Consider the following 12638-nt stretch of genomic DNA (forward strand, 5'->3'; position numbering starts at 1 on the left):
AAAATTCTAAATTAATTTGCCATCGTATACAATAGAAGAACATTGTCTACAACACCCCGATTAATGGCTGAAGAGAGACGTCTTCACTTAGGCCTATTTACCGAATCCCGCTGTTAGTCGGAATTGGATTGATCGGGCTCGAAATTCGGCTTAATTTTTTACAAGAGTCACAAATGCGCGAAACAATATAACATTTACTACAATGGAATAAAAGATTTATCTAATATAACTATTACGAAAATTGTGTATGAAGTTAATTATTTTAAAGAGTGTTATAAAAAGTTTCATTTTGCATTATTGGGTAAAATATAATTACATGAATGACTTCAAGTGCCTCTTCATGTGCCAAGATGTTCATTACAAGTTGTTAGCAGTTTGTAGATTATAATCAATATATTTCTCTTTAAAAATAGCTTTCTAAGTAAAAGAGACATTTTACGTAACAAAAAACGTTTTTCAAAATATATCTATTTTATAAACGTTTCAGAAATCCGCGTTACACTCTATTATGATTTGATATCCCAAAATAAAATTATAATACAACAATGGAGGCGATAAAGAAACTTTGAACAACAATCAAACTAGAATAAGTTAACCAATCAATCTAAAGAATATCTTTCCAGTCTTTGTAAATGCCGGGCTTTGCATTTTAATAGAGACAAAACAACAAACCATTTCCTTGATATTTCGATCACTTTAATCATTAACATAACAATGGGGACATAAATGGAACAATAAATCGGTACTCGCTTACTAATATATTTTTCTCAAACTTCACAAGTTTAATTTTCATATTACTAGTGTACTTTTGACTAATATTATTCTAAAGAAACTTGTGTAGCCATTCTATATTTTTTATGACATCTTTGGTATAAGTTTTAGTGTAAATATAACAATTTACATGACTACAGATGTTTCTTTTTTAACTTTCCCTAAGTTACTTAACCATTTGACTTATTGCGCAGTGATTAACTATAGTGTCCACATGTGCACTTATGTGCAAATGATAAGGATTGATATCGAGTACATTAATTGTTGGAAATGAAAACCAAGATTTCTAGTAAGGGCTCAGGATCATGAATAAAGATGTAGTATATAGACAAAATATTACTCTAATTACATCGAGTTCTGATAATAAACTTAAACAATTTTTTATTGTGGATATTTTGTGAAGTTAATTGTGCTGTAGTTTAAACGAAAAAATTCAACCCGTACTACTGTCATTTAAATTCACCGTTTTAAAGCAAATATTTTGTTTTACGTACGCTAGTGTACACACAGGTAATTGTACACCACAATAACAAATTCATAAGATTATATATATGCATGTATAAAGTTTTAGCACTTCAAATAAAATGAAAATGCTTCGACAACCACATAATGAGGCAAATCTGTACAATAAACAAGAGTCTATAAAATAACGGGATACACATATGAAAGCGATGAAACACCCAATACCGAGGTCCATGAAGTGTTAGCAACAAAACAACATCCACAGATGGCAAGACTCGATCTAAATCGTTTTTCTTACACACTTTCTGAAAATCTTTTTAAACAACTGTTCGAGAAGAAAAAAAATCGTCAGTTTCGATTCCAGATCGCAATAAGCAGTAAGCATATAATTGTGACGTCACAATTATGTGAGTGACAATTTGAGTTGGCTGGGTGGGCTCTGGGCAGATATCTGGGAGTTGGGAGAACTCGTGCTACTGCGAGAGTCGTCCAGATTGTCAAAGTCGTCATCATCGTCCTCGACGTCAACGTCGATTTTCTCGTCATCGTCGAATGACGTCATCGACCTGCCGGTCGGCGATGATGCTCCCAGGCAGTTCAGCTTGTCTCCGTTTTGATGGTTTTGAAGTCTGCAAAAGAATAAAATTTGTTTTAAAAGAATGTTCAGAAAAATATTTCATCGCAATATTTTTTTTTAATTAACATTTTCAACACTATTAAAGAATTTTCGTATATCATTTAATTTTTGAATTCGGTTTTCGATTAGATTATTGAATTGTTTTCGCTGCTTTTATTTTTCATAAGGAGTCGGCAAAAGGAATGGGGCTATGCACAGACATGAAGTTGTGTATAATATTTACTGATTGGAGTTTATATTAGTTGTAAGTATTTAACTCTTGTACACGAAACATGCTGTTAGAAATATTTTATATGAATTAATCCTTCAACTTTTGTTTCATAAATGTTCTTGCAAAGTAAACATCATTCTACACATAATGCTACAGATGATAAAAGGAATTAATAAATATTCCTTAATACATTTATCCTTAGAAATGCAAAAGCAATGGAAATATCTGAATCACTGTAAGTTATTGCAAAAAATTACGTTCAAGCATTAACTTTACCGGCTCCATGTCTTATAATAATTGTTGATAGCGTGACGCTTTGAGGTCTTCACAATTTCAATTTAAAAGTTACATAATGCCGTAACTTATTAAATATTTCCTTGGAATAGATGCTTATTTTGACAAAATAATTTTCAATAATGGTGTTCGCAACAACGCAACTCCACTTTACCGCGAGATTTAATAACTCAATTCAATTCGTTATTCTAATATTTTTCTCAAGATCGCCATATTTACTCTGGAAATTGATCTGAAAAGAAAATTCTGACACTCTAAATAAAGCAATGAGATTTTCTTGAATAGATCTTAACCATGCAGTTAACAATTTCATCCCAATTGATTTGAAAAAGTAAACAAGTTCTCTTTTAGCTGTCAAATGGGGTGTCGACGAATTTCGCTTGTTAAAGCCTGATAAGTATATAATCGTTGAACTGCTTCACCGAATGACACCGCATCGTGGGTGACCTATGACGTTGACAGGGTCACGTGACAATTCTCAGATTCAGACAGTCTAATTGTATGTAACAGTCACGGGTAGATCTGATTCTAAAAGCTCATTTTCAGTTTAATTTTTTTCCGTGCATATATGAAACCTTTTCAAATTCAATTCAGGAAATCGATTCTCAATAAAATGATCATAATTTCGTATGACATTAATTGTGTAAAGAGATGACTATCCCATATCATCAACATATACATTATGTAGAAATACTTTGCAAATGTGGCCGAAATGTTTACCGATATTCATTTTTCGCTTTTTAAACGAATATAAGCACATTCAAAAATGCGTTCATGCACTGTAATTAACAAAATAGTGTTATGTTTGTTCACGTATTTCTGAGAAACTAATACGCTACTAACATCTATTTTGTTTAAGAATTAATAATGGTACATGTATAATGATATTTTGGTTTTGTAGAATATTGAAGATACTTAGAAATATACTGGAGTGAAATGGAATGAATATATATACTGGTATCAGTTTAGAAATATTTGGGGATCAATTCATTCAGACAATATTGAGGACTTCCCGGGAGGAAAAGATCCAAATTGAAAACCCACTATCTAACGATTATCCTCGGGTTTGTTTTACACGGATTGCCTTATCTTATCTATTGTGCGAGAAGTAAACAAATAACATTACATAAATACGCGAAACAAGACTTGCCATGGTCCATTATCCCATAGTCGTTGATAATTTATGTCTGAAGAGATAGAACTTTATCGAAGAAGATCGATTCGTTTTCAGTTTACTTAGTTAAGAGGATAAACGCGGGATTCGAACTATGAGCTCGTGTCAGCTGATAGAGAAGTTAATATATTTAGGAATATCTTAACACTACAAAATGCGTGCTAATCTCCCGGGTTAGAATCAGACCTCTCACTCTTGCATAAGAACAAGACGAAAAAGTACGAGGTCTTCCTCTCAACATCGGAATCCCCGAAACCGATTACGATTTTCTACTTTAAAATATTGATAGCAGGTGCGAGATGTAAACAAAGGCATAAAGAAGAGGTGAAGTTCTTATCAAATAAATATGAATACAAGCAAAGTATTAGGCATCCCGGACAGGTGTATATAATTTTATACACAATAGTATCTATAATCACAATATCAAATTGAATGTCGATCCTTTCATACCCCGACAAAAATGAAAGGCAAATGTCATATCGAAGAATAAGGAACGTGACCGACACAGAAGAGATTTCTTAACTTTATAAGAATTCCAGTTCATATATTTAGGCTCCTAGTATTAATGACTTAATTCTCCAAAATTGTTCCATTCAAGGCCATTATATCTTCTTCGCAGCGGGGGTAAATATTGACCAAATGAGACATGGACGAACGTGAAAATATTCGCCTATAAAGAATAACGCTTTGCAAAGACATTTGGTCTGGGCTTATGATAAATCCTTCATAAACTGATTCATTTCAGGGGGACTCGATATTGAAGCCTCTACCGATCGTTGTATCCAAGTATGTGTAATCCGGGTTATTTGATGGGGGATCAAAGTAACCCCTTTTTATTTCTTTGTCATTTACAAGACGAATTTTACGCCAACTTTCATTTTTGTATGTATACACTTTATTTCAGCTATAGTTATTATAATGACGTCATTTTAACACGAATACATGAAAATACCGGTAGTGTTAAATGTGCTGGGGATTTTTTTTTTTGTGCTGTGGTATAATTTGCAGTGTGTAATTTATTCTGCAATTTAGATTATCATATCAGAAGCAATGGGCTGGTAAAAGTCCCCACAAACATAATATTCTCCTCTGAAAAAATTACTAAACAAGCACAATTATTCTTGTATGATATGCAGCAAAAAGCATGGATCTATTTCGGAGCTAAATATAAGCGAGTTTTACATGTAACAAAGTACATGATCAGAGTATTATGTGCAATTTTTAACACACGTACATACATTATTTAGGGGCATCAGTACCTCATTTCTATCATTCAGCTGCGTGAATGTTATTTTGTGTTAAGTGATTTTTCTTCTCCAATTAGATTATTTTTGGGGCGTCCTTTTCATAGCTTCTTTTCAATAATAAATACACAATATTCAATTATATTCAAATTTTATAAGAAATAGGCAAAAGTCAGAGGAAATAAAATAATTGCTTTCTTTAAAAAAAGAATTCTTTAGTTTGAGAGATTAAATTCAAAAAGACAATATTATATAATATCATATAATTTAACGTGGTTTTTTTTCTCTTGTTAAATTATTTTTCTTTGCAACCAATTTTTTTTTCGCAGAAAACAGCACAAGTACACGTATATAAAATAGGGTCAAACATGTTCACCTGCGTCCGTGTCACCTCAATTTTGTTTTGAATTAATACGCTCTTTGGCTTGTTTTGACAATTTAGGATCAAATTCCATTTACAGGCGATCACAAAATTGATCTTAGGTGGCTATCATGACATAACGTTCTTAATACAGCGAAAAAACAAATATATAAATAAACGTCGAAAGAAGCCAACGTTTGTATAGTAGAAACTTCTCACAAAGACACAGCTAATCTCCCTCGTGGAACAAAAATGGACAAATTTGCTCAGCAATTTCGCTGCCTTTGGGTGAAAATATTTTTAGTTTAAATTCGGCTTAAAAAGTTTAAAATATTTGATTGGGTTGGAAACTTTTATACGATTTGTTATACTTCTAAACGGTAGTATATCTAATTGGGTATTACCCCTTTATTTGTTTAATTTTGATATTTAAATTTCTGGTAAGTAAGAAGAATTATAAATATTGACCATGTCTAAAGATTAACATGTACAAGATTTTACAAGTTTATATATTCACTTATATTTCAGGGGTGTACTGAAATTGTGTATTTTTAAAACAGGTATTTTGTTCACCATCATTTTCTATATTAAAAAAAATCATATAATCGAATAAAAGAAAACAAAATTGAGCTGTTTATAAGCTAACAATCCACATAATCTCATTAAAATGTGATGTAAAATTATAGCAGTATTTTTCATTAGTAAATAATTTATTTTTTCTAAAATGCATGGAATTATGGTTGTGTAATTCACGTATATAAAATAACCCCACATGTTATTCATAACAAAACTAACACCATTTCGTAAAACATAAAACAACTTTTGCGTCAATTTACTATTTACATATGTATCAGTTGTCAAAAGAAACGGGAATTTGATAACATCATTGATAATGTTCCTTGTGTTGTAGTTTTGCAAGAAGAAAAAAAGAAAGGTTTCGTGATGAGTGATGACTCTCGGAAATTATCTTCAAACATCAATATCTTCCGGCCCAACAACCCATAGTGTTTTACATTGTCACAGAAAAAAAAATATTTAAAGAATTAAGATACAACTCCTCGATTATCGGAGTGATCTTTTTTCAACACGATGGGGTCGATAAGAAAAGCCTTGCGGTCTATTAGTTTTTGATAATTATCAACATGACGCTAAAGTTCAATAGTTAGTCACACATCTTGTCTTTGAGAAAGTGTTAAGTACTTAGATATATCGGGTATTTAATCTTGTTTGGTTGTAAAAACGTGTTGAAAACATTTAATCATTATGGGTATAGGTCCGTTAAAACAAGGTTTTGTTTTTACGAAATATTATTTATTTTTCTTAAAATATGTTATAGTATTTTTAATATTCTTCTTCAAAATTACATTTTCCCACCGAATAAAAATTTTGTCTTTTAAATTGGTTAATTGTGATAGTTTAGTTTGATTAAAATCTTACTGGCAAAAATATAATGCAATTTAAGAATTTTAAATTTAGAACAGAAGTTACTGTATACAGAAATAAACCGAGGGTTGTAAATGATTAAAAAAATGAGGAACAAGGAAAATCTGAACAATTGTTAATCGCTGTCCTAGATTACATCTATTCTTCGTTAGTTGGTATTTTTATTTTCAATTTTATAATTGATATTAAAATTATTTTTTGCTGCAAGTTTAACATTTTAATAAATACAAAGTTTGGCTTTAATTTTTATTTTAAAGATGAATGAAAATATAAATATTTAAATGCAACTTTTATGGCTTTACTTTGTATGATGATATTTTGTTACTACAAGAATAATGCATTGTAAGATAAATGATATTTTAAATTCACAAAATGAATACCATTCATAGAGCTTTATAAAAGTCGAATTACCTAAAAAGAAAATATAATGCCTAATGTAAAAATAAAAACTGATTTACTGTAAAACTCCAAAAGATTCTATATAAAAATCACAGCAAAATTTGTATATTCTGGGTTTTCGATTTATATATGCACAAGAAGGGTTATTATTTGGATCATTACCTGTTTTTAGCTGCAGCCGCCCTGTCTCTTTGTCGCCTGTTCTTGAACCAGTTTCCCACTTGGGTAGGCGTCAGTCCTGTAGCCGAAGCCAGTTCTCTCTTTTTGGTCGGGTTCGGGTAAGGGTCCTGTAGGTACCATTCTCTGAGCAGGTTTCTTGTCCTCTCTTTGAAGCAGTGCGTCTTCTGCTCCCCGTCCCATATCGTCCTCGGGAGGGGAAACTTCTTTCGGACTCTGTATTTGTCCACTGGACCTAAGGGTCGTCCTCGGAGTTTCTCTGCCTCCTGGTAATGGGCCTCCAGCCACATTGCCTGAAGTTTGGCATGGGATTCTTTGGTAAATTTGTGATGTTCAAGAATGTGATAAAGGTCTCTGTAATTTCCTGTGTGGAAAGAAACTAGAGCCCGGGCCCTCAGTACCGATTCATGCTTGTTCAGAGCCTCGCACGCGGACGGGTTGACAGGTAAAGACCAGAGAAAACGTCCCAAGCGTTCAATGTCTCCACTTTCCTCCAAAGTTTCACAAACTTGCGCTACTTGTTGAGGTGTAAAATGTAGAGTAGGAAGAGCAAACATTTTGTCTCTTTCAAACAACAAACTCTCACCGCCACAGAAGCTAGGTTTAAAAATCCAGACTACAAAATTTCAAAAGTTTTCCAACGAAAAAAAAATTTATACGACGGAAAATTAAGAAGTCATGATAAAAACTTCATCTAAGAATGTTTCTGTGTTCTCCGGCCGATTCTGGTGAAGTATCCCTCCTTGGTGTGATAGGCCCTATCATACAGGGGTTTTATCCAAGAAGACATAGGATTAATACACATATGTCATACGCTCTCCTAAGGTTTTTAAATTGACAACTCAATGATTCTTGGAGATATGTCAACATCATTAAGCACACACATCGGGGGGAGGGGCCCAGTCTTTTCTTTACAAGGTTTTATCATTTTTATTTCTTGTAACAAAATTTGTTATAAACTTTATCAGGTTGAATCAACTTGCTCTTGGCGTCACGGCGTTTTGATTGGTTGGAGAATTATCTCCCGCTCTGCAGTTGTAAGATCGGCCTGTCAATCATTTTTGGCTGTCGATCAGATGCCCGTAACTAAATGATTGTTCACTGCGGGTGTACAAATCCGATAAGTTATAATAGATAAAATGGGAACGCCTTGCTTGCTAACAAACACAGTAGAGTGAAATCATTTCTAAGAATACATGCTAAAAAATGACTGCTCAACACTATACATGTAGTGTATTTTATAGAGGAAAATATGAAAATGGAAATGAAAATGGATATATTGCAACATTTAAAATTCATAATAAACTTCACTGGTATGGAAATTGTATAAATAAATTTTTGATTATTCTATTTTAGAAAATTAAAATGGAAAAAAGTAAAATAATATTCAACACTAAACTCCAAAGAACGTGTAAATTATTACTATAATTTCAATCGCTGTATGGCATGCATTTTTGGATTTGAAAAAAAGTAAGACTTGCATATTTTTTTCATTAATTATTGATGTTTTTGGTTGGGTTAAGCATACTTAACTATTCGAGGGAATTTACACACATTTATAAAATGATTTTTTGATTCAAAAGTATATATTGTCGGAATTTCAAAAAAATTGGGGGGCATTAATCTTAATTTATTTTCCACTTGTTTGAAATTAATATTTTTTAATGATCCACTTATATTAAAAGTTGATATCTTAATTAATATAAAAATAATTTTAAATTTTAGCTTGACAATTTTTTCGGTGACTCGTAACATCTAAATATTGTTTTTAAAGTCATACTGTAGTACATGAGAGTATATTCTGAATTAAGAATTGAATACCAGTTGAAATTGTGAGCTAAAATGTGCTAGTGTTTGATTTCTTGCGTTTGAAATATCATGTTTTCATTTAATACTTTCCGTATGTAATGAAAAATGAAGGTTTATCAGATATTGAGATGGCGTTTGTCATATACACATCCAGATTACTTATATATTATCTAAAACTGGCATATCCATTAATAAAGTTGAAACCCAGGTTAATGTTTGACATTCACCGTGGCAAAACTGCGAACAATTTCTATTATATTCTTTTTAGCGCCATTTACCCCTTACTGAGTAACTACAATGTTTGACAGATATACATCATCAATTTATAATGGAACGTTAATATGGTGTGAATTGGCCGGGGTATAGCCGTTATTTCGTGTTCGTGGGAATCTGTAGAAACCCGAGAATTTCGGCAGCGTCCAATTGATAAATCCGAGCAGGTAAAACGACCATGTATTCTGTTAACAAAGTAATTTGCACCTGGTAGAAATTAACAAGACTGTTACGTCACCTTTATCAGGCACAAATCCACCCAAAGACTGGTTCTTCGACGCTTAAGAAAGGTCGATATGAAAGATACAGCAGGGCTATTAAGTTCATAAATAATGATTAAGAGAAAATTAAGATGTAATTATGGCTGAGGAGAAAACTATATAAAATATCTGGACGGTTGTGTCACATTGAGACGGAATCTGAAAATGAATACGTCAAGATTAAGTCCAACCGGGACCGCTCTGGAAAATACGTTGTAGCTGACAGCACCGGATATCGCGTGTCTGACGAAGAATCAAAACGCTTACAACTAAATAGCGCCGCGGAAACCGTAGCACCGCTAAATAGTCCACCTACTGCGACAAGACTATTAAGTTTCTTCGACTGCAGAAAAACTTTGTCGCAAATTATGATATATTTACATTTCTTGGCGTATGATTGAAATGAAGATGTTACAGAGTCGCGCAAAAAAGAGGAAGTTGTTTTGCAGGCGCGGTAGAAGTATCATGGAAGAAAATAAATTACAGAGAACCGTTTCGAAATTGCACCTTAAGTTTTACTTGTTATTATTTCCATTTCTAAATTGGGGATCAGCTGATTAATGGTTTTTGTGTCAATTTTACACTGAAGTACTTGATCCGAAAATTACTAATAGCGCAACATCAATAAAAGAGCAAGGAATTTCAAAAATAAACCAAAAACATGGTTAATATAGAAATGGAATCGATATTGGAGTACTTTGGTATTACAAAAATAACATCTCTGTTTCTTTTTGTACATACATTTACAGAAATACAAGATTTGCTGACAAATGATATATATAAACACTGCAAACAACAAATTAAAGAACATTTTGGCCAAAAAGAAAATTAGTTATTATATTTTCAGCATTTTATTTATAATAGTATTTTAATACATTGAAAAGAAAAAAAAAACTTACAGCGTCTGAGTCACTGTCGTTACGATACACAGGCATTGCATGTATTATACATGTATCTGCAAATTCAACAATTGTTGTGATGGAAATCGTCAAAATAGAGGGTCAACGACGGAATCTTTACTTTGGTGTAACTGTTGAATCTCTATATCTTTTCAAATCGCGTACAATGACTTTCAATATTTACAGCATTTTAATTTCTGAGTTCGTGATATTTTTTATTCGCTAATCGGTCGTTTGCTGGATCGCAATGATTCCAGTCGTATGTAATAAGCATATCAAGTTGAAGAAAATAAATTCTTTCATTCTGCTATTTACTTGTAGGGTGATACATGTACATTAAACTGGCCAGTTTTTAAGATTTACGGTAAAGCCGCTAGCGAGACTATTTGATTACATCCTGTGGTCAGAGTTTGAAGCCATATACTGAGACTGATACGAGTAAAACTTACAGACTTATAAGATATGTATAATCTGGGGCATGTGGATTTAAACCAAAATGAATTGTATTGCTTTGTTTTGTTTTCATAATAAAATTGGTTTGTTTCACGGTAAAATTAAAATAAATATATAATCGTTTTGGGGATGTAATATTTTTCAAGCGTTTGCATTAAGTTTGAATCACAAACAACGTAACGTAAATCAGAACACACCAAATATATCATGCAGATTGTATGTATTTATACATGTACATTGTAATTTAATTGAACTCTGGATGTCTGTACCTTAGGCACCTGACGTTAAACACATTTCTTTTATTGGTAAGATAATTTTCTACTATAAAATGATAGTACAGTAAATTAACAATTAAAAGAAATATTTTTGACGCCAGGTGCCTTTGGATTATATGCATAGGTGTAAAAATATTTTTTAAGGATGACGTTTTCGGGAAATTCGCTCGATGTCATTTTATTACAGATAAATGAACAGATGATAAATATTTCATATATCCATTGTAAAGCCATGCACATCGCAAAATGTTGAATTCTATAAATTCTATTCCACGTACATATAGTTCTTATATTTTATATCTTGTTCCATTACATTGTATCACACACATTTTACATTGTTTGGTACTTCTCCTTTCTGTCTATAACTGTATAACAATACTCTGATGAACATGACAGTGTTGCTTTACAGTCTAATATCTTAGCTTGCCCTCTGCTTACAGTCGAGTCCTATTGCCCCTGGTGTTCGAAGTATTAGACTCCATTTTGATGGCGTTTGAAGTGGAACATTCTATTAGTTCTCTCTCTCCAAACGAAATGAAAATTCCTCATAGCCGCTGGTCATTCTTTGTGTCTTATTCCGCAGAAAAGCCAAAGTACTCTTTAAAAAGGATGTTTACATCGTTGCAATTTGATCCGAAGCGGACCATTGAGAACTGCTAACGACATAATAACGTTATTCGCTTCAGCTGTCCGTCGTGGAAACCAATTATTGCCGGTATACCAGTGTTTGTCTTGGAGAAAATGCCACGTAAAATTTGATTTTAAAAGACATTGCTGATAGCGCATATGGAATTGGATTGCGAAATGATTTCCAATCAGAGTCCTTGATATGGAACTACTTTCCTAGATGATCCGTTTTAGGGTGCTTTTAACTTCCTCATCACACCAATCTTCCGCTCCAACACTCGAGGACTTGGAACGTTATAAGAAGGCCTTGATTAAAAGATGATGATACGTGTGTCTTAACAAATAACGGGGACTATTACAGCTCTGGTGGGACAAGATATCAACTCAAGGCATGTTTGAATTGCCACACAACCAATTAAGATGTCTGAATCTTTGAGTGTGTTATTAGACATTGCATACATTTTTCAAACAGTTTTGTGGTCTAACTTAATTTTTATTTAATTTGAACCGACACTGCTGAGATACTAATGATGCTTCATTGGAAAAGGGGAAGAATTACTTAGTTACAATTTAGATTCGGTAAGAGGAGGGATGTTTATTCATTTGTGTATAAATGGATAATAACACACCCTGTACCAAATTTCTCCTTCCAACGCGTATTGCTTAATATTTCGATAATCATAAATACCTTTGTGCCCAAACAACGTTTATCCACTAGAATGAAAAAAAGTCCAGATTATTTGATTTGAAACGTCCCCTCTACCGCTTCAGGTTTCAATACACAATCAAAAATAGAAAGTCTACGGAGATTTTGCATTCCAGCAGATATGAAAACACCCGGATGATAACGTCGAAAAATTGTACGAGGT

The 12638-nt window shown here is 32.7% G+C and overlaps 1 protein-coding gene across 1 annotated transcript; it reads right to left on the reverse strand.

Annotated features, from left to right (window-relative positions):
- Positions 1–674: 674 nt before the first annotated feature.
- LOC128178614 (homeobox protein SIX6-like) lies at positions 675–8071 on the reverse strand. Its single transcript, XM_052845865.1, has 2 exons — positions 7159–8071; positions 675–1862 (listed from the first exon to the last, which is right to left on the reverse strand). Exons 1-2 carry the CDS (start codon positions 7728–7730, stop codon positions 1637–1639), a joined length of 798 nt encoding a protein of 265 aa, XP_052701825.1. The 5' UTR covers positions 7731–8071; the 3' UTR covers positions 675–1636.
- Positions 8072–12638: the final 4567 nt, after the last annotated feature.

The sequence above is a fragment of the Crassostrea angulata genome, chromosome 3 (genome assembly GCF_025612915.1).
Source record: "Crassostrea angulata isolate pt1a10 chromosome 3, ASM2561291v2, whole genome shotgun sequence".
Classification (NCBI taxonomy): Eukaryota; Metazoa; Mollusca; class Bivalvia; order Ostreida; family Ostreidae; genus Magallana; species Magallana angulata.

Coding starts and splice junctions, on each gene's coding strand:
- LOC128178614 (XM_052845865.1), bottom strand. CDS start 7,730: ATGTTTGCTCTTCCTACTCTACATTTTACACCTCAACAAGTAGCGCAA. Junction 1,863..7,158: donor GCGGCTGCAGCTAAAAACAG/GTAATGATCCAA, acceptor ATTCTTTTGCAG/ACTTCAAAACCATCAAAACG.